Source organism: Marmota flaviventris, chromosome 4 (assembly GCF_047511675.1).
Source record: "Marmota flaviventris isolate mMarFla1 chromosome 4, mMarFla1.hap1, whole genome shotgun sequence".
Taxonomy (NCBI): domain Eukaryota; kingdom Metazoa; phylum Chordata; class Mammalia; order Rodentia; family Sciuridae; genus Marmota; species Marmota flaviventris.
In genome coordinates this window covers 103841478-103864802 of record NC_092501.1, presented here as the reverse complement: position 1 = coordinate 103864802, position 23325 = coordinate 103841478, and the positions used below count along the sequence as shown (strand labels likewise).

The 23325-nt window shown below is 30.5% G+C and overlaps 1 protein-coding gene across 3 annotated transcripts in view; it reads right to left on the bottom strand.

The window, feature by feature from the left end:
- Positions 1-23325, bottom strand: part of Dach1 (dachshund family transcription factor 1) — a 395583-nt gene that overhangs the window by 22249 nt on the left and 350009 nt on the right. For 2 of the 3 annotated variants that reach the window (XM_071611459.1, XM_027938084.2), the window contains 3 exons: positions 16666-16813; positions 13390-13533; positions 12838-12906 (listed from right to left, as the gene is read on the bottom strand). In XM_071611459.1, coding sequence (XP_071467560.1) covers positions 12838-12906; positions 13390-13533; positions 16666-16813 — 361 coding nt within the window. The remainder of the gene's footprint in view (positions 1-12837; positions 12907-13389; positions 13534-16665; positions 16814-23325) is intronic. The other variant, XM_071611458.1, reaches the window with a different exon arrangement.

The following is a 23325-nucleotide window of genomic DNA, read 5'->3' as shown; positions in this document are numbered from 1 at the left end:
TGAGACTTTGACACATATTTTCATTTAACAGGACACATTTCAGGATTTATCCTGACTTCTTAGGCAAGTACAAGCCTATTAGCTACAGTACATGATAAATCAATTCTTCAAAGTATTTTGCAATTTCTTTAAATGTTCTTTATCCTAATAACTTAAGAATAACAATTTGAATGTACAAAATATTGTATGTTTTTATTCTTTGTAATATTCATACCACTTAAATGCCTAATACAATAGGATTACTCTGAATTGCATAATTTAAAGGAAAACTTGGGCAAATAGTCTTCAAAATATTATCTCCAAAGTATGCCTAAATTTAAAGCACTTAGGGGAAGTCACTGCATTCATTTGATAAAGACTTATGAGCTTCTCCCATTTTATTTGTGACTTGGAGATATTTTCAATTTGGTTTGTGTGTTGACATGTTGTATTACATTACAAGCTTTTTGAGATTCACAGTTCTTTTATCTATCTTAATATCATTAGAGAACACATAAATAAACCTTCGTCTTGTTTGGGCTTCCACATTGTTTTTAAAAATCTGTAATTTTACAAAATGTGTTTTTCTGAATTTCTTTAGAAAATGAATATAGCGCTACTGGTCTTATGATCCCACATGGGCAACAGTTGGTTGGAACCCAGTGCCATCTGTTGGTATAGAAGAGGAATATGCTTTCCATTCCTCTTTGTTTATATTTAATCTTTTCTCATTTGTGAAAATTCTCCTCATTCTCAACTCTTTAGCTAGGCTGAAGGACTAGATAGTGAAATTTCATAAAACTTTGCAGAAGAAATTTATTAAAGCAAGCCAGAAGACAATAATGACTGGGATTCAAGTAGGCCTAAAACTATATTAATCTATACAAGTCATTAAAATAAGATGCTGAAATTGTTAATACAAGAAAAGGTTTTACCATGAAAAACAAATAAGCAGTTCTTAATTCTGGTATGATGATTTCATAAGCTTTCATTTGTTAATGTAAAACCATAGTACAGAATAAAGTTAAACACCGCACACCTGAATGTGTATGGGAAAAATTTATGGTCTAAAAATCTTCCCATCCAGCACTCTTTCTCCCAGGGAGAAATAAATAAAGAATGAGAGTCAGATCCAATAATTTGTAGCCATCATTCATCGTTTTATAGGTGTAATTAGTAAGCTTAAGTGGAACTATGTTTGGAGATTTACTATCTCAGGAGTGTGATTATATATGAATTAAAAGAGTCTGTAGATACTCCATACTATATGAAAACACAAATAATATTAAGAGAAATTTGCCAAAATACCATAAAAAATTAAGAAGCTCTAATACTTCCATCTTAAATTTGAGTCAAAAATAAGTAGTTTTTTTATTTAATTTTGAAGAAGATAAATAGTCTTACATAATATGTGGCTGCAAATTAATCTCCTTAAGCTTCATTGTTTAAATTACATAAATATTGAAATTCACACCCTATCATGAATTTTTTTTCTATGTACTCTGGACAATCTGGTGAATATAATTATCATTTTCCAGCTTAAATCATGCCTTAAAGAAAAAGTGTGAGTCATACAGGAAAAAAAATATTCTTTGACATGGGAGAATTTTTTTAAAAATCATCCAAGATATGGTTAATTTTTTCCAAAATGAATATCATTGCAAGTACTATTACATTAAATTTGTGCATAATTGTAAAAATTGCAAACATTTCAGCACTTGGCCTCTACCAGTCTTCATTCTGTTTTGTATACATACAAATCCATTTAATCCATATTATTTTATATCTATAAGATATTTTTATCTTTATGTGAAATTTATAGATTAAGAACCTAAAAAATAAAGATTAATTTATATTCTTACTATTATACAAATAATAAATAGCAGCATGGGAATTTAAGCCCTGGAATTCTGGATTCAGAATCCATGTGTGTATATACAAATGAACCATAGACACATTTCTTGTGTGTGTGTGTGTGTGTGTGTGTGTGTGTGTGTGTGCATGCTCACAGCAAAGAAGTAGATACTTCTGCCATCTTGATAAAAATATCAAAAATAGAATAGATATTAGCAGTTAATGTAAGTTACTAAGGTCACAAAATGAATGAATGGTAGTTGACACTATCCTGCCACTTTCAGTCCAGTACTGCTTTCTGAGAATTATGTTATATTAACTTTAATCATTTTGAAGTCATTTATGTAAATTATAATATTAAAGCTAAAGAAAATCCATATTGGCATTTATTTTATAAGTGAATTTGACAATTCCTATAAATTAGTAGACTTCTTTTTCTTCACTTTAGATAAGGCTAAACTTTGTTATACTTTAGAGGATACTTTCTGAGAAAATGCAAGTTGAGTGTGGTTAAAGGGGTGTACAATAATCTTTACCTAATGAAAATACCTTTGTACTAAAAATGAGGTTTTTTTCTACAGAAAACCCAAGGTCAATTTAATTGACTTTATCACATTCCTAATCTCTACATGAAAAGAAGTATATATTTGCATTTTGAATCTTAATCTTTATAAATTTATGCTACCCTCATCATCTAGTTTACCATTTAGTTACTCATAGCCACTTCATAAATTATCTTGAGATAAAAAGATTGCTGTCATATAGGAAGCAAGGCATATGGAGACAAAAGGACTCAATGGTCTTCAGTTGACAAGAGTTCAGTAATTTATGTCTGTGTGCCTCAGTTTCTTCAAATATAAAATGAGGTTGCCATGAAAATCAGTGCTAGTTGATGTTCTTTGTAATATATTAAAACACAGCTGTGTCAGAAAGAACAAATCCCATTAACAGATCACCATTTCCCTTCCCTCATTGCTTTTTAACTACCAGGCTCTCTCCTCACATTATTCCTCTGTTCCCTTGAATATATACAATTTGGCACTTCCTGAGATTTTAGATTTCATCCCTTCCAAGGCACGTCTCTTGGTTTTCACTGTGATCTCTTAGTTTGTGAGAGGAGAAGCTCTTGCTGCAATTCTTCAAAGGACAGACTTAGGATGAAGTTGGAACTGTACAGCTTCTGCCAGGAAAACACTGCTAGTCAATCTAGTAGTTGTTAATAATAACAAAATGATTTTTATGGACTAATTTCTTTGAACAGCTAAAATGTTTTCAACCAATGAACCATTTTCCAAACAACTAACATACTAATTTTTCTCATCCATGCCACTGGAAGGAGTATCAGGACTTTAAAAATTGCCTTTTTTTTAAAAAATTAAATAACTATATTCATCAATCAAATGCTTTTCTACCTTTGAAAAAGTGAAATTTTGAGCTTTCTCTTTTTTTTAGTGTTTCTGTTGCTAAAATGATACTGAATGCTAAATAATGTGTTTGTTTTTCAGTTGTTGTAAGTCTAAAGAGATTTTTTGAATACTTCAATTATAAAAGCATTTAAAACATACAAACTTGTGCAATTTTTATTTTAATGAAGATGAGAAGTTCATTAAAGAAGATAAATATTTCATTAGATCTTAAATAAAACAAAGAGATTTTTTGGCTTCTCTCAGCACAAAATTCCTTTGAAAGATTAATTAATACATGCAAATTATGCAAATTAGACCCATGCAAATATTTTATGAAGACAATTAAGGGAACCATTAATTACTGCTTTTTTTGCTTCAGTGAGATTCATTCATTTAATTTTAATTTCACTTTAACTGTTTTGATGTATAATCTTGCAGCTAAGAACTTTATCTTTCCTGGCGGGTCACTTAAACTTATAAATTTCATCAAGTGAGCACACAGAAATCTGTAAAGGTATTCTCAAGACTATGTTTAGTATCAAGAAAAATTTTTGACACAATGCACTCCCACAAACAGGGAAACTGGAAGGGAATGTGAGCTCATTCTTGGACAAGTTTCAACTGCTGGAAAAGCAATTAATTTGCTTTGGCTGTGCTAATATAGGGGAATTAGAAAGTGTGACACAAGACAAATAGAAATAATTAGTTCTCCAAAATGATGTTCTCATTAATATGGTTCGAACAGTAGAAATAAAAAAACATTATTGTGGCATGTCTGCATTCTGTCCCTAACCATGGGAGGTGGAATAATGCACCATAAGCACTTTTATATTTATAGACTAAATGATGATGTTTTAATTTTTTTCTAAAGGAGAATTTGTAGCAAAGGGTGTTACATGTCTTGAATGTCTAGATGTGTATATGCTATTGAAATTGATGTCATGCTTTCTCTAACCATGTATTTTTGTGCCATTTAAAAAAGTTTGTCATAGAAATCTTGTATTTTAATGCACATACTTAAATATGGGAGTTCTTTTTCTATAACTTAAATATTTTCACATCACTTTTTTGACTCTTTAATTAAAACAACATTTCTTAGGATAATTAAAAAAAAAACCTCACCTAAAAAATTACTGTTTTTCAAAATTTCTCTGAAGCTGCTTTTGCTATCTAATAGACAAAAAAGTGAAAACAGTCTTTGAGAATATGAACAACTACAGATACTTCTAATCTACATCACTAAATATAATCACCTTCAGCTTGCTAGATATTACATGTATATTCTACTGTTACAATCTTCATTGAGTAAGTTAATTGAATAAATGCTCATCAGTTTTCCCCTTGATAATAAAGGTGAAAAACTACAAGGAAAAACCTATTGTAATTAAGTTTTCCTTAAGTCTAAAGATAATATGCTGCCTGAAAATTAAGAAACTAAAATATTGACCCAAACAAAAAATAACTTTCTAAGTTGTTTGGTATTCATTATAATAAAAATTATCATTAATAAAAATATATAAAATTAAAATGACAGGTTTATTTTTCTACTTGCCCTCTGACACTTCCCTCAGCCTTGCAGCTAGTAAGTGTTACAAAGGAATTAGAAAAAAACATTTAAATGAACATATATTTTCACTCATATATATTGAGCTTTTTAATATTTTTGAAAACCAAATCTGAAAACTACATTTTATTTCTTACAAAGGAAATCCTCTGGATTTCTAAATTCCTCAAGTTTCTTTTGCATATTTCACTGTCTGCACAGATTTATGTTATACTTTCTAAATTAGGATCTGTTTTGGATTTCACTGATATATTTGTTTAAACATCCTTACACATTGATCTTTAGTTAATATTGTTCTGAATTTCTATTTATCACTCTTCTTTGATTATAGGTCTTCAGACAGTATACAAGTTGTTCATGAACAAGCCAGTTTAATTCAATTTTTTAATTTTGGCATGCTAATAAAACATTGTTATATTTTGTATTAATAATGATCTGATTCAGCAATTTAGTTGTATAATGTTCATTTTCCTCTAAATGTTCTATTCCAATCCAGTATCCCTGATATCCCCAGATAAAAGTAATTCTGAACTTTCACACTGCCAATCCTCTATTACATTATTTATATTAGGAAAATGATATCAAATAAATGCATTCATTTGCCTTCATTACTCTGCTTTACATTTGGACAATGTAGTAAGAATTGAAATAACATCACAAAACCTCACGAAATGTCCTGCCCTCAACACAGACATAATGACCACAATCTTGCTTTGCTATTAAAAATGAAGTAGGAATTTGGAAAATTAGCTCTATGTAAACAATACATTGAAATAATGCTATGTAGTAATAATTATTGTTTTACTGTTTCAGCAGCCTCATACTTAATGTTCACTATGTCTAATTTCATAATTGGTTTAAATTATAAAGAAACCATTTCAAACAAAAACCTAGAAGGTGTCTTCAATATTTGTAGTTTAAGTAAATCCACTTATATCACTTATATCCAAAAGGAAGATTTGCTTTTTTATATATTTTAAAAGAAAAAAAATTATACTGAAATCATGAGAAAACATTATTCTAAAATTTTATAAACATGAAAATTCATGAGGATCTTCTGAAACTTTTTATTTAACAGAAAGTCTGATTTCAGTTAAATGAGTAGTTAACAATGACCTGTGATAACTATGAAACAATAGCCTGTTTATTGGTTACCACCAACAATCAATAGCACCTTTTGTTCAACTTAATCAATGCTGTCTTAAGTTGATTAGTTGCATTGAAATGCTGCCAAACATCAGAAACCAGTGCCAAGGTACTAGGAGAAAATTTATTATTGTTTTGTTTTGTTCACAGTAATATCATTCTAATATTTATATATTAAGATCAAGAAAAATAGTTTTAAGTAATCCCTGGGATGATCATTTATTTCTAAGTGAAAAAAACAAAAGTCAATATGATATAGTATCAGTCCAGAGTCCAGTTTTAAACCCTATATTATTATTTGTTTTTTTTCTTAAGAAAGTCTTCCCTGTTTCCCTTTTTAATCTAAATAAAGAAATATTTAAATATGGAAAATTTAATTAGGTAACCAAAAAATATTCTTGTAAGATCTCCACAAACACTTAACTATGGACGCAATTCAACAATGTATAATAAATGAAGACCAATTCTCCAAAAAAGGAAATAAAAATTATATGTTAGAGTAATAATAGCTTCAGTGTTTATCAGTTGCCAGGTACTATAATAAATATATTAATTCATAATAATAAAATTTAATATTGATAGCTAAAATTTAATTGTGTATATATTATTGCCCAGAACTGCTAGATTCTGTAGAGGTGCCTAAAGAATCTTCATTCCCACATGAAGTCAGTTTTCAAGTATTAGAAATAGAAATATACATAAAATGATTAAATGACAATCAAATTAGAAAGATACTTTCATAAAGATCTTAAAAGTGATAAGTTTAAGTAGCATTCAATTCAACATTGCCAAAGTATGAGACTTGGAATGTCATTTAGCAACTTGTTATGGTTTAGATGTGGTGTCCTCCAAAAGTTCACATGTGAGACAATGCACGGTTCAGCGGAGAAATGATTTGTATTACAGCCTTAGACTAATCAGGAAATTACTCTCTGATGGATTTTACTGAGTGGTAACTGGAGGCAGGTGGGGTATGGCTGGAGGAAGTGGTACATTAGGGGCATGGCTATGGGGTATATTTTTGTATCTGGCAAGTGGAGACCTCTCTGTCTCTATGCTTCTGATCACCACGTGAACTGCTTCCCTCTGCCATACTCTTCCACCATGGTGTTCTGCCTCACCTCAAGCCTGGAGGAATGGAGCTGGCTTTCTATGGACTAAGACTTCTGAAACCCTGAGCCCTCAAATAAACTTTTCTTCCTCTACAGTTGTGTTTGTCAGGTTATTTAGTCACAGCAGCAAATAACTGACTAAAACACAACTTATAATCAAACATATACTTCAAAGAAAACCAAGAGACTCTCGCAAGTGTCATAAACTATATAGAAATTAGATTTGTTATTGAGTTTTAAGTTTATCATAAGTTCATTATATATTATGTTGTAGGGATGAATGTGAATCTTTTATAAAATATGATTAATTTCTTAATTTTTTCATTACTCTTTTATTTTCTTTGCCTAGAATGAGTTTTCCCAGTGTGTCTGAAGGGTCTATAAACATAGTATGAGCATAATGGCTCATAAAAAGATAAAAAGCAAGAAACATTTTTCCAGCTGCAAATCATTCCCTAGAAGTAGATCATGTGGACTTTTTAAGTCATTAACAGGCAATGTGCTAACTATCCAAAATGGCTGATATGGCTGCAAGTGATTATCCTATAAAAGACATGTAAGTCCAGGAAGCAAAACATGGTGGAAAGAACAAAGTCTTTGGGGTCATAAATCTGGATTTCAGTGCAAAATCCAACTAACTAGAAGGATGACAGTGAGAAAATAAATTAGCTACTCTAAGATTTAGATAACCATGCCTTTAACTTAGAATATTAAACAGAAAAGGAGGAAAGACTTAATATATATCAATTCCTGATCCACCTCACTATTTAAGTAAGTAAATATTTCCACCTAATATGTAGTATCCTAAAGTCTAAATGAAGGAAAATGTATTAATAGGAAATTCACTGAGTGCTAGAACATTTGATTCAATAAAAAGCTTAATCAGATATATGAATTTTCTTTTTAACAATGATATGCAGTATGTTTGGGAGCTATAAGTTATGAATCAAATAATAATAATAATAATATTAATAATAAATTTTAAGGACAAAGGAGGACATCATTTAATAATCCTAATCTGAAAGCACTCAGGAAGAAAATGGGTGGTGTGGAAAGCAAGAGTTTAAACTCTGATGAATTCTTGGTGTGGTCAAGAATTAGTCATCCACCCTCACTAAGCCTCAATTTCCTCTTTTGCACAATAAAGAGATTCAATATATCTTAAAGTCCTTTTTCCAATACTAATTCAGTAACATAATAAAAGTGTTCTTGGAATATCATCAATGTTGAATAAATATTTGTTGAATAAATGAATAATTTTGAAATTGAGCACATATCCTCAAATATATAGGAAGCAGAAAGAAGATTTTAAATTGGAAAAAAATTGTTAATGTGTAGACAGGTCTTTCATGCCTTTTTATTGGAAGAATATTTGGTTTTCTATGATCTGAGATCAGTCAAAAAGAATAAAAAGCCAAATAGTTTTGATTATGGTCATTGGATGTAAATGAAAGAGAGATACTTTCAAGTGAAGTCAAAATTTTGCAAGCATAATTTGCAGATAGCCTAAGATGTCAGGGGAACTATGGTTCCCATTTCCATTGATTTTTGGATTTAAAAGACTAGGTTTGTACTTAATAAGCAAAAAGCTACTATTTTGAAAACAAACTTTTAGACTTTAAAGAAATTTTATAAAAAAGATATAGATGGAACAGCAGTATTCATGATTCTCCTATGTTATGGAAGAATCTGTACATGGTAGAAAATTGTTAAGATTTAAACTTTTGCAATTATACTCAGAAAATATGCATGAGGTTATTATTAATGTATATTAAACAAAAGAAAATTATGTTACTTAGTAAATGTGATCATGGGATGTTAAATGAAATATGGATTTAAAATAGAAATGTGGATGTAAATGAGTAGAATCTGAATATTTTGTCAAATGTGCAAACAATAAAATGCATTAGAATTGTAACACAAAAGGGCTGGGGTTGTAGCTCAGTGATAGAGCACTTGTCTAGCATGTGTGAAGCACTGGGTTCGATCCTCAGCACCACAAGTAAGTAAAATAAAGGTGCACTGACAACTAATATATATATATATATATATATATATATATATATATATATATATATATATATATAAATTATATACAAAGAAGAATATGCACTGTTAATTGAGCTATCAAATATGAATATTAATTCTTCCAGAATTTATATTTCTGAAATTCCTAGTCAGAATCCATCCTTTATTTTCTCCCATCAGTCTTTCCAACTAATATCTGAGAAATGTTAAACAATAAGAATCTTCATATCCACAGGATCTAATATAGGTCTTAATTTCCCAGTATCTAATTCATTCCTTCAGGAAATATGTATCAAGTGTCACTGTGACCCTTGCATGTTGCCAGACGTGTACCAGTCATAAACAAAACATAATGGCTTACACTCAGCCCCAGCTATCTCTGATAGAAGAAAATGCTTCAGAAAGAATTACAAATACAAAGCATTTTCCAGTGGAGAAATGAAAAGTGTGATAAGAACCTCTAATAGGCAGAACTGGTTCTAAAGGACAGGTAGGTACCCCAGGAGCAGGGGGAGGAATCTGAAAAAATGTTCCTCCATAGAGTAATTTTAAGCTCAGCCTTCAAGGATGGGCAAGTAAATGCAAAGAAGAGGAGGGAATGTCCTTGGTGGGTGAGGAAAGAAATAAGGTTTTCAGAAAAACAACATCAACAAAAATTCCAGTATGATAGGAATTAGGAATCTGTGTAGAAGAGGTACGATAGTGTGTAAAGGGTGAGAGAGGGAGGGAGACAAACATCAGGTTCAGTTCTTCCTTAATATATTAGGGATTGGACCTGATTTCAGACTCTGAAATATTTTTTTTTAATTTTGAATGTTTATTCTATATTTGTAAAATCTCCACCAAACTAATGAATTTTAAGTCAGTTATTAGAAAAAAATAAAGAATTTATCTCTATGTATCATGAGTTGATTTACATTACTTACCAAGAAAATTAAAATTATTTAGTGTTTTTCCCCTCAGGAATATTTTCTAAACCAGTTTGATTTCCTCCTTCCCATTTCTTTAGTTTTATGGAAATGCAATATAAAGTGTCCATGAGGCAATATTTACTCTACCTGAGGTACTTATTGGGGGTAATGACTTAGCACTTGAGCAGTATTTAGGTGCCCAACATCTAGGGGACTAGTTCTTGGGCCAAGTGTGGCATCTATTGATTGCTAATATGTTAAAAATAACTGACAAGCATAAAAATTATAGTTTGTTTCTTTTTTCTTTCTCAGTTGAGTTTATTTTGGAATTGAGAATAATTTCATTTATGGTTGGGTTGGGAGTAAGAAAGAATACAAAGAATGTTGTTAACACCTGGGCTTGGGGATAGTGGGAGACTGAAAACCAAGGAAGCAAGAGGTGGAGTCTTTGTCCTTGAATTGTGAAACAGCAGGTGCTTGTGCCTCCCAAAATGCATGACATAGACCATTTCACAAATTAAAAATGAGTTTTAGTTCTTGCTTATTTGCCTCTTCCATTCTCCTGCTTAGGACAGAATTTAACTAAATCACTCTTTTTTTAAAAAATTTCTTCTCTCCACAGTTAATTTTATTCAGTTTGTTAGCTTCCAAATGTATTATTATTTAGTCTTAGTTTAGAAAACATTCAAAGGGCAAAATGAGCTTATATAATGAAGTTAAAGTGACAAAAGATTTCTTTATTCTGCTGTTTTTAAAGTTCTAGAAGCATCCAACTGCTAATGAGATACCTTTTTAAGTCACAGCTAGATTCATCTGCAGTTTTTTTTGTTTGTTTTTCACATATGGGGGAAAATGCATTAAAAAACAAAAGTTATAAATTTTGAGTTAAGTGTTTTATTAAAAACTTCATTTTGAGCTATATGAACATTGGTAGGCTGTATAAATAAATGATTTTATGTTACAATTAGAAACAAGAAGAATAATTTATAGTAATTCATATTTGGCTGTAAATTACTATGCATAATTGTACATATGTTTTGTTTTTCTAATCATGAGGTTATGTGAGTAGGTTTACTGTGTTACTCAACTGATAGCTTTCTGGATAGCAAAGGAAAGGCAACTTGTGATTACTATTTTTTAACAGAATAAACAAATCACAATAAAGAATGAATACTGTCAATATTTTGACCTCGTACAGCAAGACTTTGTGCACATTAAGATGTGTACTTGAATAGATGTGAATTTTACAAATTAGAAATAACTTCAGCTTTATTAATTACAAAAAGCTTACTGACAATGAACTTATGGCATACATATTATGTGAGCTATTTTAAAAAAATGTTTATTCATTGCTTAATCACTTAATACTAACAATAAATTTCTCATTTATGTATAAGAATATATTGTATATAATTTTGCCTAGATTGAATTAGAACAACCTTAAGGATTATGTGTTTATCACACAATTTGTCTCACCCCTACCTGATGATCAAGATTCCTTACATCATTTCAACATTATCAGAATTAGTGCTTAAATTGGTCCCTACCTATAGAAATTGGTCTTATTGAGCTATCATCCCTGAAAACGAGTAATGGATTTTTGTTAACCATCAAAATTTGTTCTTATATGTGTGTACATTTTATAGGATGAAACAGAATTCTTATGTCTTTATTGATATACACACATACATAATTGTTCTGAAATCTATAATACTCTAAAAATTGAGATTTTTTTAATATCTACAATTACGTTAATCTCTGTCCAAGGAAATATATCAAAATAGCATATGGTTCAAGCCTTGGTATTTAAAGACTAATTGTTATGGCCAGGAATAAAATAAATATAGGCAAAAGAATACAACATTATTTCCTAAAGAATGTTTCCTCAAGTTTCTGATTGTTACTTATTGAACATATGATAGTATGTAAAAGTATACTTTGTTTACACTATGCCAAGAATCACATTTTTGTAGCTGATTTAGTAACAAAATTAATGTACAATATCTTAAATATGATTGAGTTGAAAATACAAAGTAAAAGCAATGTAGAGGATTATACCACTTAATCATTTTAGGGTTCCCTTTGAAGAATCATCTTCATTTGACATAGGAAAAAATGCTCTTTTTCTTTTTAGTATTCATGTTGTTGGACTGAGTTTGTTTTCTAGAATAGATGTTTGACTAGCTATAGATGCTACCTTCTGATCCTGCTCTTTCCTAATAGTGTGGTCTTGGCAGTATTCATGTTTAGCTCCTCTGAGTGTTTACTACAACTCCCTTTAGTATTCTATATATGATTTTGTTCAGCAGACTTGTGTTATTAAAATGTATATAACGGCATATAGAACATTGGCAAATCACATAGGAACTAAACAATCTTATTTATTGTTAACATTCAACTAGTTCATTCTGCATAAACCTTATTCTAGCTGTCACAAAAAATGAGTAGTTAGACACTTTGGAATTTTAAGAACTACCTATTTGCTTAATCTATTATTTTATTTATGTTGTATAGAACTTATAAACACTCCTGCATTAGATCGGGCTTTAAACATTCAATAAAACACATTTACTGTGTCCAAGATTAAATCATACATTGTTTAAAATTAATTATTCCTTTTTAATTGCATTGTATAAACAGAAATGACCTGTTAATTTAAAGAAAATCTATCAGCACAAAATGAATTCACTCATATAAACAAGCAAGATGAACTTGACCTTGTTTGAACTTGTTTTGATGTGGCCCAGATGGTAGGCTACATGCTTGAATAGCAGGCTAAAGCTGAGGAAAAACTCATATAGCAAGATCTAGATTTATAGCCTTCTGCAAATTCCTACCTTGTATTGTCCTTTCAGCATCTGTTCTGCCGCCACTGCGGTCAGCTTCTATCTCTGGGGTCAGAGAGTCTAAAAGCACAGAAAGGTAAGAGTGACATATATTTCATTTGGTTCCTATTGTCCTTTTAAAAAAAGAGCAACCTGTTACTTTAGCACTGAATTAAAATCACATAAATCTTTGTCACCTTTTAAAGGTTGAACAAAAACTATAACCCTAAGAATTTTCAGGAGATTTGAATAAAAATAAAATATAATATTGTTCATAAGATAGAATGAGGGTGGAAGTTCTTCCATTCATATTATGTCATGTTTCAGTTGAAAAAGATTTGGTCAAGCAAAAATGCAATGCCAGGTCCCAGATTCTGGGGTTAAGTAACAGAAAAAGATTGAAGCAAATATGAAATAAAGAATTTCTCCAACACATTCTTCCCATCAAGCACAGATGAATGATTCACAAGACATTGAAATATACAAAACCACAAACATGTGTCTAAATTTCCCTTTGAGTATTAAAAATAAAAGTTGGTCATGCATAAATGTGCACCTTCTTACCATTTAAGACCCTGAGACTGTCTGTTGAAGCTGCCTGTTTTAGTGTCTGCTCTGCTTGCTCACGCCGTTTTGTCTCAAATTCAAGTGCTTCCTGCAATTTTCTCTTTGCCTTCTTCTCCTTCTTTAGTCTCTTTTGAACAATGGCTAGAAAACAGTGTGTACACTTTAATATTTTAAATGTAATTGTATGATGTTGCTAATTTTCATTCATTTTTGTTTCCTGCTGTACTGATTCTACCTATAATGAGAAACTTTTAAAAATTCACCTTTATCTAAAATAATTCCAAATAAAAGGTCCAAGGAAGCCAATTTTTATTTTAGCTTCCAACTATTGCATTACAGAAATGCTTCTAATTGTAACATGTAAGATAAACCTAATAGGAAACCACTTTTAGGAAACATTTGTACTCACAGACAAAAGAAACTTGTGTAAATGAATTCTGTGGCTTGTTCTTTGCCTTTGTATCAAGAACAGTGAAGAGTAGTTTAAATAGGCTAAACCATTATGAATAGGTCTTCTATCTCCTTATAATGCATCAATTTTGAGTAAAAAAATGAAGCATTTCCTTTATAAATATTTTATAAAATAATATCACACCAACTAGGTTTTTAATAATTCTTTCTTGAAATTTTAGAAAACATCATCAACATTTTTTCTATATGCAGAGCAAAATACTCTTAATTGTTAACATACATGAACAGCATTTTTTGACAAAGCCATTTGCTCAGAGAATTATGTCTTCATAGCTAATTTATAGCACTACAAAATATTTTTAAAAATTATACTTCCATTCTGTAGGAATCTGGTGAAGTATAAAACCGCACTGCTAATAGTGTGCCATTGATGACAAAAATATGCTTTTATATAAAATTAGATTATGATATAAAAAGTTGATTCTGATACATTTTTCTCCTACTGTACAATTTAAATATGCATATGTTAATAAATAATAACAAATGTACTTCACAAAATGTATGGTAACTGTACTCTTGGTACAGTAATTATTTTAACTTTTTCTATACATACACACATGCTTGCACACACACACACACATATGGTAACCACTCAGCATGTGTTCTTTGAACTCATCTTTTTTGACAAACATCGATAAACATTGTGGATGTCAGTGTTCCACTATGAGAAAATTCTTTTATTTTTCATGAAAATTAATCATACCAAGTTTACTATTTGACTTCTTACTACTGATTAGAAAACACCATTATTTTTATTTAGCACAATATTTGGTCAAAATGGAATATGAAGTAACAATGATTCAAGTGAATACTTTAGTTTCAATTTCTAATTTCTGCATTTCTTGATTAATCATTAGTAGTGTTGCTAAGATGGTATCCCATTAACAAGTTGAGTTTATTATTTCTGTATCATAATTTTAAAAACTTTTAATCAAAATGTACATGGACTAAATTGAATAAATGCTGATTTCTTTTACTTAATAATGTGAAAACCATATGCTTATTTTAACAAAATTACTTGCCTACTATTTTCCTTTCAAAAGGTGATTATTTATAAATATCTTTGAAAAGAAACACTAATTTTTGAAATACTTATACATCCCCATTTTATTGAAAGCTCTATACCCAGTATGTTGCCATCAACCATTCCTTGTTTCCTCCTATTTGATTGAACCAAATAGGATGCTATGTTCTGTCTTCAGGGTAATACACTGCTTCAACAGACACATTTATAATAGATAAGTATTGATAGATAAGTTATTACCTTCGACTTATTGTTCATAATTAATTAAATAGGATGTTCATAGGATGATCTGTGAATGTTTTGCCCTCTAGTGGTTAAAGAAATAAAACAGAATGTAAAACTTCCTAACCAGTTGGAACCAATAAAAGTAGGAAGGTCTCTCAAATACTCAAAGGGTTGTTTAAGGAATCCAAGAGTCTGTTTTTTGTACTATATGAAAGACTTCTCCAGGTGTGACAAAAACAAGACATGGTGATCTCATGGAAGATGGCCCCACAGACTGAACTCTCTGCCTGGACTTCCTTATTCACTTAGAACACATCCATTATCAGTGTTTATCTTTGATTATTTTAGTCCTTTAATCTAGTGAAGCCATATTATTTAGAATGGTACGATTCACCTAGGTGAAAGCTTTTCAAATAAACCTTATCCCAGGAACCCACTAGCTGTTGACTAATAACTAATGAAACAGCCTTGTAAGTCCTTCTAGTTTTAAAAAGAGAACTGAAAAAAAATGGTATTTAAATGACCATGTCAAATATATAAAAGGAGAATATGGGGAGTGTTTACACTGAATACTTATTAAATGGGAGAAAAGAAATTCTTCCACTTTCTATAATACTTAGGAGAATCAAGTGGTTGAAACAAAGGGGGAGTTGGTTGTAAATACTCTTCAAATTCATATATAAATATACAAATGTGAATGACCTTCAAAATTATCTGTACAAGCACTGTAAAATGTGTTAAAAGAAACAATTCACAGATCAATAATATCATTATTTTTACCCAATAAGAATTCATATTAGTTTCTATTCTGTGTACTTGACCTTGTAGAATGAAAATGAGGTATTCAGAAAGAAAATTATACAAACATTCAACTTTACTCATTTGTTCAGATATTCATCAGTCTTCAATTTCAGTTGATAAATATCTTACTAAACCTGCTTTGCCTGAATAATCAGTATTTTCTATATTAGCATTATGACTTTAACTCTTAAGTTTTCAAAGAGAAGCTGAGAAAGAACACAAAACTTTTTTCATGGCTGTCAGCTTATCAGGGCTTATTTCTTATTTTAAGAATATTAATTCATGTTGGGAACAGTGATGCATATCTGTAATCCCAGAGGCTCAGAAGGCTGAGGAAGGAGGATCAAAAGTTCAAGAACAGCCTTGGTAAATTAGCAAGACCCTCAGCAACTTAGTGAGACCCCATCTCAAAATTTAAAAAAATAAAAAGGGTAGGGGATGTATCTCAGAGGTACAATCTCTAGTACTGTCCAAAAAAATATGAATTAATTAAACTATAAGCAACAACAATTATATAATTAATGATACAATGGACACATTTCAATCCCTTGAGATAGGAACAGAAGAGAAAATATGTACTTTGGAAATTAAGAAACGCAGTGAGCCCATGATTTGAATTCTGCTCTAAACTTTAGTTGCAGGTAAATCAACAAATATGTACACTCTCAAAGCAAACCACCAAACATACTATTACATTTTTGTGTTGACTATTTCGCTTAAAGTATTAAACTTAGTTAGAAATTCTGCAATACCTCTATTCTTTTGTTCCATAGCCAGCTGCTTCTCAAGTGTTTCCCTTAGTTCTCTTTCTCTTAAAAAATCCATCTTCAGCTCTGTTTTTTCCAGTTGAACCTGTTTTTCTTGAGCTCTGGCATTATCTATGGCAACTTTTAAGAGCCCCTGTACAAAGAAGGTATTCAGAATGGTAATATGTTGGTGAAAAGTACATTTCATTTGTTGCTTAAAAACATTTTAAAAGAGAAGAACTCACCAAATTCTTAAATTATTTTGCATTCACTCCATACTCACTAGGACAAATACTATAAAGCACAAAACTTCTAAATTTAATTAAACTACTTAGGGATGGTAAATACTTATACCATGCATGTTCCATTGTTTCTGATTAGAATATCTAGACCCAAAACTAAATGAGGGCAACACATAGCATGTCTAAAAACATAATGCACTAATTAAAATAATAGTAATAATAACAGAAAGGAGATCAGTAGAGGAGAGCAAGTGGATCAGGCAGAGGAAGGAAGGTACTGGGTAAGGAGGTTGATCAAATTATATGGTGTGTGTATGTGTGTGTGTGTGTGAGTGTATGAATATGGCATAATGTGGCATAATATTACTATGTAAAATTATAATGCACCAATAAAATAAGAACTGAAAAGAAAATGTGGGTAAAAATCTGATGCAAGTAGTTATTTAACATGGTTGATAGAGCCCTCTGTAATCCTGGTAGTCTCCTTACTTTCTTGGAGCTCATTCTCCCACTTTCTAGCATGATCATACTAGATCACCCATGTTCTTTGTTTTCCTCAATTCAACAATTTGTTTCTGTCTCAGAGACTTTGCTCTTAGTCTTCCCTACAAGAATGCTTGTCCTCCAAAACTTTACATGACTCACACCCTCACAAAGTCACCATTCAAGAGAGGCCTTCTTTTACCACCAAATTTGGAATAGCCCTCCAAATATAGCTTGTTCCTCCCTCCTATAAAATTCTTCATGTCATTTAACATTAGGTAACATTGTCACATTGAGTTATTTGTACACTGACCTATATTGTGTTTTTCCAGTAAAATGTATAGTCTCTAAGGTAGGATTATTTTCTCTTGCTTTGTACATGTCCCAAGTGCCCAGAGAGTGCCTAGCACATATAAAAGTACACAAATCTCATGAATAGAAATTATTATAATAGTGCTATATTTTTCTTGAAACTTGTAATAAATTTAAGGTATCCAAAACTTAGTAGTTTAGTAATACATTGTGTTTCTAAAGTCATTCAAAATGGTTCTAACAATTTGAGAATAACAAAACAAAATTTATTTATATGACTAATTATGGAGATACATACACAAAATTTGACTTACTGTATTCTTTTAAAAATTAGCAGTATTCTAAGATTTTTTTTGTACAACAATATTGTGAGAATGTTAAACATATAGAAAACATTTTCCATGTAATAGACCAAAATTACTAGTAAAAATTAGAACTAAAATTTCTATCTCCCTCAATTCAGCAATAATAAATGCTGGTTTGAAGTTGAAACTATTTTGTGTTGGTCTGTAAATATTACAGCCTAAATTTTTCACTTGAAATTATAAATGAGATGAAAGTTGTGGCCATCTGTACACTTACTTGAAGATGAGATCCCCCTTGCAAGATTCAATGTGAGCAGTTTGAATCAGGAATTTCAACTCCAGCTTGATTCGTGAGCCCACTAGAGATGTAACCTTACTTCAGCCCACCAATACAGCTTTTTTGCAATGTCATAAGGCATTTTATTTTCTCTTTGAACACATATAAATTATTTCATATTTGTTGTACCTGACCCTGAATTTCCTGGAATAATTCTTGTTTCATATGAAAGAAACTGGAGAAAGATTTCTATGTGGCAGTTTACCCCTCCCTACTCTTTTGTTGTTCAACAATAAAACATAGCTGCTAAGGAAACTGCCATCTTAGCTCAATTCAACATTCCTGTATATGTTTCTTCTTCATCAGGAACAAACAATTAGTAACAAATGAAAGAGATCATTACATCAAGTGCCCTTTTAGATCACCCCAATTAAAACTTTAGTTTAGCTGTATTTTAATTCTAAGATACCAAATTCTAATTTTCTGCTCTGATTGCTCTTGTTGACTTATCTTTGAAAGATGTACTCTCTGTGCAATGTCTAGAGATTATTTAGCAAGATGCCAATGTTGGCACCACTTAATGTGTTGATTGGTTGTATTATCAGTAGCTGTTTAAAATAAATTACTATTAAACTATTATTGTCCTTGGCTGACAAAACACAATATTTTGGTGTTCTTTAAATATGAAACAATCATGATGAATAAACATGTTGAATAATGTTAAACTGCAATTCTAATTTGTTTAATTTTATATTAATATTCGTTAGTAAAGTATGAATTTGCTAAGAGTTTTTATGTTTACTGTTTCCTTTTGTTAAAATGTGGCTAATGGTAGTACATTACCTATTCCTGCTGATTATGTCTGAAAAATATTAGCTTTTAGAATCCAATACCCTCTAGGGACTATTTATAAGCTATATAAAATTAGATTTAATTTTTAGACTTTAAATCTGCACACATCAGTAGGAGTCCAGTGTGAACAAAAATCTGCACTAGAGCCAAACTGATGCATATGCAAAAGTATGTTATTGCCAGTGACAGCTCTGCTACAAAAATACAGAAAAACAATTAAATTTAAATGCAGCAGGCGGCTGGGAAGAAGCAGTATCAAGTAGTGTTCACAACATCTACAGATTACTAAAGCACTTTCTTAACCATCAGTGATGATAATACTTTCTGATTTGTGTAACTTCTGTAAATTTTCCAGATATAGGGTGTGCAAAATTTCGTACTAAATGCTGTGTCTCACTTGGATATACAATATCTAGCCAAATGTGTGTAATAATCGAAATGCAGTAGAAGATTGAAGGTTTGAAACATGAACTTCTTCCAAGGGGAGTTCAAATTCTCAGGAGGGTAAAGTTGGATAATGACAATTGTAAAGAAATATATTTTAAACTTGTGTGGCACAGCAATTCTGAGACATGGTTGATTGGCCTCAGAGTTGTTTTCCATATATGAAGCATGATGATTTTCATAATACACAAATGTTCTTGTTTTCTAAAATGATCCACCTTGTATATTATTTTCATGGGTTTTGAGAGAATTACTTTTTTTTCTAAGAGCACTGCCATTGATATAGCAATGTTGCAACTATCTATAGCTTAGAAAGCATAAATATCTGCCTGCCTAAGACTTCGAGTAATATTGTCATGAAAGAACCATTTCTTAACATGGTATTTATAACCAAGAGCAAAAACTTAACCTGGTTCATGTTTATAGTCTATGAAAATGTATTTCAGAATAAGATGATAAGTAAATGTTCTTGAGTGTCCCTGAAACTTATGTGACACAATTTGTGGTCAATAATGTGTTTCTTTACTCTTAATAATGAGAATAAAATAATTGAACAGAATTTAGAAATCACTATTCCACCCAAACATAAAAAAAAAGGTCAGAATGATAAGATGACTCATCCAAGATCCCAAACTAGAGAGTTGACTAAGCTGAGATCATAACCTCACCTGTTTAACTTTTTTTTCTTCTACTATTTCCCTATCATTTTGCAAAATGTATAGAAATCATGTTCTTTAGAACCAGATTTTTTTTTAGATAGAAAAAAAAATAACAACAACTAATGTATTATTATAGAAGCCTTGTAGCAAAGGAAAAAATATACTTAGTCTAATGTTCTGGTTATTGTTCTCCAAAGATGATTAATGACAGATTCCCCATGAAAAAGTACTTCCAGGTATAAATAAATCTTCTTATAATTCATATAGTCATGTCTTGTAATATGACAACATGGAAATCAACCTGGGTTTAAATTCACACTTTACCATCACTCTGTGACCATATCTGCCTCCATAATCTTATATGTAAATTGGGGATAAAGATAAAATACACTGTAGAGAATAATAAGAAAAATCAAGGTAAATTGTGCATAATTATTATAAAGACTGGCACATTAAAATTGTTTGCATATGTTACGAATTTGCATATATATATATATATATATATATATATTTGAATATAATATAAATTTTAAATTTTGGTATATAGTACAGTTTTTACTGAGATTATTGTTATTCTTTTTTGTCACATTAAGCTGTGTTTAGAAACTTGGGTACATTTTAATATTATTTATAGTCTTTTCCAAATTGGAAATGGGAGCAAAGGGGAGAATATTACTCTTATAATTATGATTAAGCAGGAAAACATATAATGTTATCAAACGTCATATTTTGAAGCCAGTATCATATTTTATTGGGATTTTTTTGGAAAAATTTTCTTCTACATTTTTGTATAACTGTATTTTAACTCAGTTTATAATGCAAATAAGCAAATTATTTATTTCTTTTAAAATGTATGGAAAATATAATTACTGACTATAATACTAAAATGTAAAGACTTGAAGACAGATGTTTCAGTTTAATAATCAAATTCCTTTTGAATTTTTTGTCCTCCAACACAGAAATAGAGAATATTTCTTAGATACCATAGTTGGAATTTGTCTATTTATTAGTGAATTCACTACGGTGTTTCATTCTAAGATCGCCATTTAATGTTGTTTGAACATTCCTTTTGGGTTTTCTTTGCTTGCTTAATTTCTCTGTGCAGGCAAACCATAATGAACCAAACCTTATCAAACACCTTTTATAGAAAAAATCTTCAATGCTTACTATCCCTAATTAAATTTTATATTCTTCACCATATTTTACATTTTAATTTTTTACTTACCTATTCTTATTATAATATTGGTATGCCATTTAAAACAATTTTTGTTAAAAGATGGATAAACAAATAATTTGCATCTAATTCTATACATTATTAGTTTCTTGTGATTAATAGCAGGGAAGCTCAAATAAGGAATAGTAGGTAGAGTTCTCCTTTAAATGCATTCTAATGATAGCTAATATTTGAAGCTATCATATCCAAATAATTGGCACTAAATTTTCCTCACATAAAATTTCCAAGGAGTTCCTCAAAGACATGTTTGAGCCAGGCATGGTGGTGCATGCCTATCATTCCTGTGGCTTGGGAGGCTGAGGCAGGAAGATTGCAAGTTCAAAGCGAGCCTTAGCAATGGCAAAGCCATAAGCAACTCGGTGAGACCCTGTCTCTAAATAAAATACAAAATAGGGTTGGGGATATGGCTCAGGGGTTGAGTACCCCTGAGTTCAATCCCTGACCCCACCCCCGCCAAAAAAAGATATGTTTGAAGGAAAAAGCCATGATGAAAGATTGCCCATATTGATAAAACAAGTAAAATTCTACATAAAATAAATGAGGTTCTAAAAACAAAAATTGAAATATGTCTCTCTTATTAATGTAAAATTATATTACCTTAATAATTTTCCTTTACTGTAGTCATGTTTATCTGTTATGACTTTTAATTTCCAAACACCTCAAATGTCAAAAATGGTAGTATATTTCCACTACTTAATAAAAAATCTGGAGCCTAATTTTATATATATAAATATTTTTTTTCTTCCTACATATCTTCTTTGAAAGCAGAAATAAATGACATTTATAAAAATTCAGTTTTGTTAATGGTATCATGTAGGGAATATTTTAGTAATCATTATAAATTTAATAATTCAGAATTGTCAAATTATAGTATATCATGAAATTAAGTTATTTACTAGCAGAGCAATTTAAACTCACTATTTAGTAGAGTTTGTTGGTCATTAATTTTAATAACAATAAAATACTTTCAGAGGAAATGTAGAGATTTAAACTTGCTACGCAACAAGCATGTTACCATTGAGACTAGAATGCAGAGAACCCATTATATATAATTGAAACTTCAGCAGAAATTGAGGTAGGCAGACTGTAATTACTCAAATTAGAATTTAGACAGCAAACACATTTATACTGTATGTCTAATAAGCCAGGGTCATGACTATTTAAACATTCTGTACCACTCCTAGGATATTACCATAGCTCAATAAATGTGACAATAATAAGAGTTAGCATCTATGATCTTTTCTAAAATGATGTGAAATCATACCTACCATAAATTCAGCATGTATGTGTGCATATATCTGAAAGTGCATGTATTTTGTTCATGGAACTCATTAGGAGTCTTAATCTGCATTTTACCTTATGTACACATATTTACATGTGTATTTACATGTAGATATAATGCCTATGTCTATTTGTGCATATACCTGTAAGATTGAAGTAGACAACATAATTTTTTTAAATGAAGTATTTTTATGGTAGGTTTAAGGTCCCCATAATTTGGGATTAGAAATAAATAATTTAGTTTGTCTTGACTATCATGCTACCATTAACTCTTACTAAAATATGTCTGCAAGGTATATGATTGAAAGGAGAGAATATCAGGCTTAAGGCCACTTTAATAAATAAATTATCTAAAAATCTGTGTATTTTAAGGCTGGTGTCTTCTCTATTTTTTCTTTCTTTTATGAGAATAGTGAATTTGAGGTGATGTGGGCAGCATTCTTTGATCTTAGTATATCTGGCATACTGTGGATGGGAAGAATACTCCCAAACTGTCAGTTTTTGACTAAGATATGAGGTGTCCACATAAAATGGAAGGGTCCATGTGTAAACCCAATCTTCAGATGCATGCGTAGAC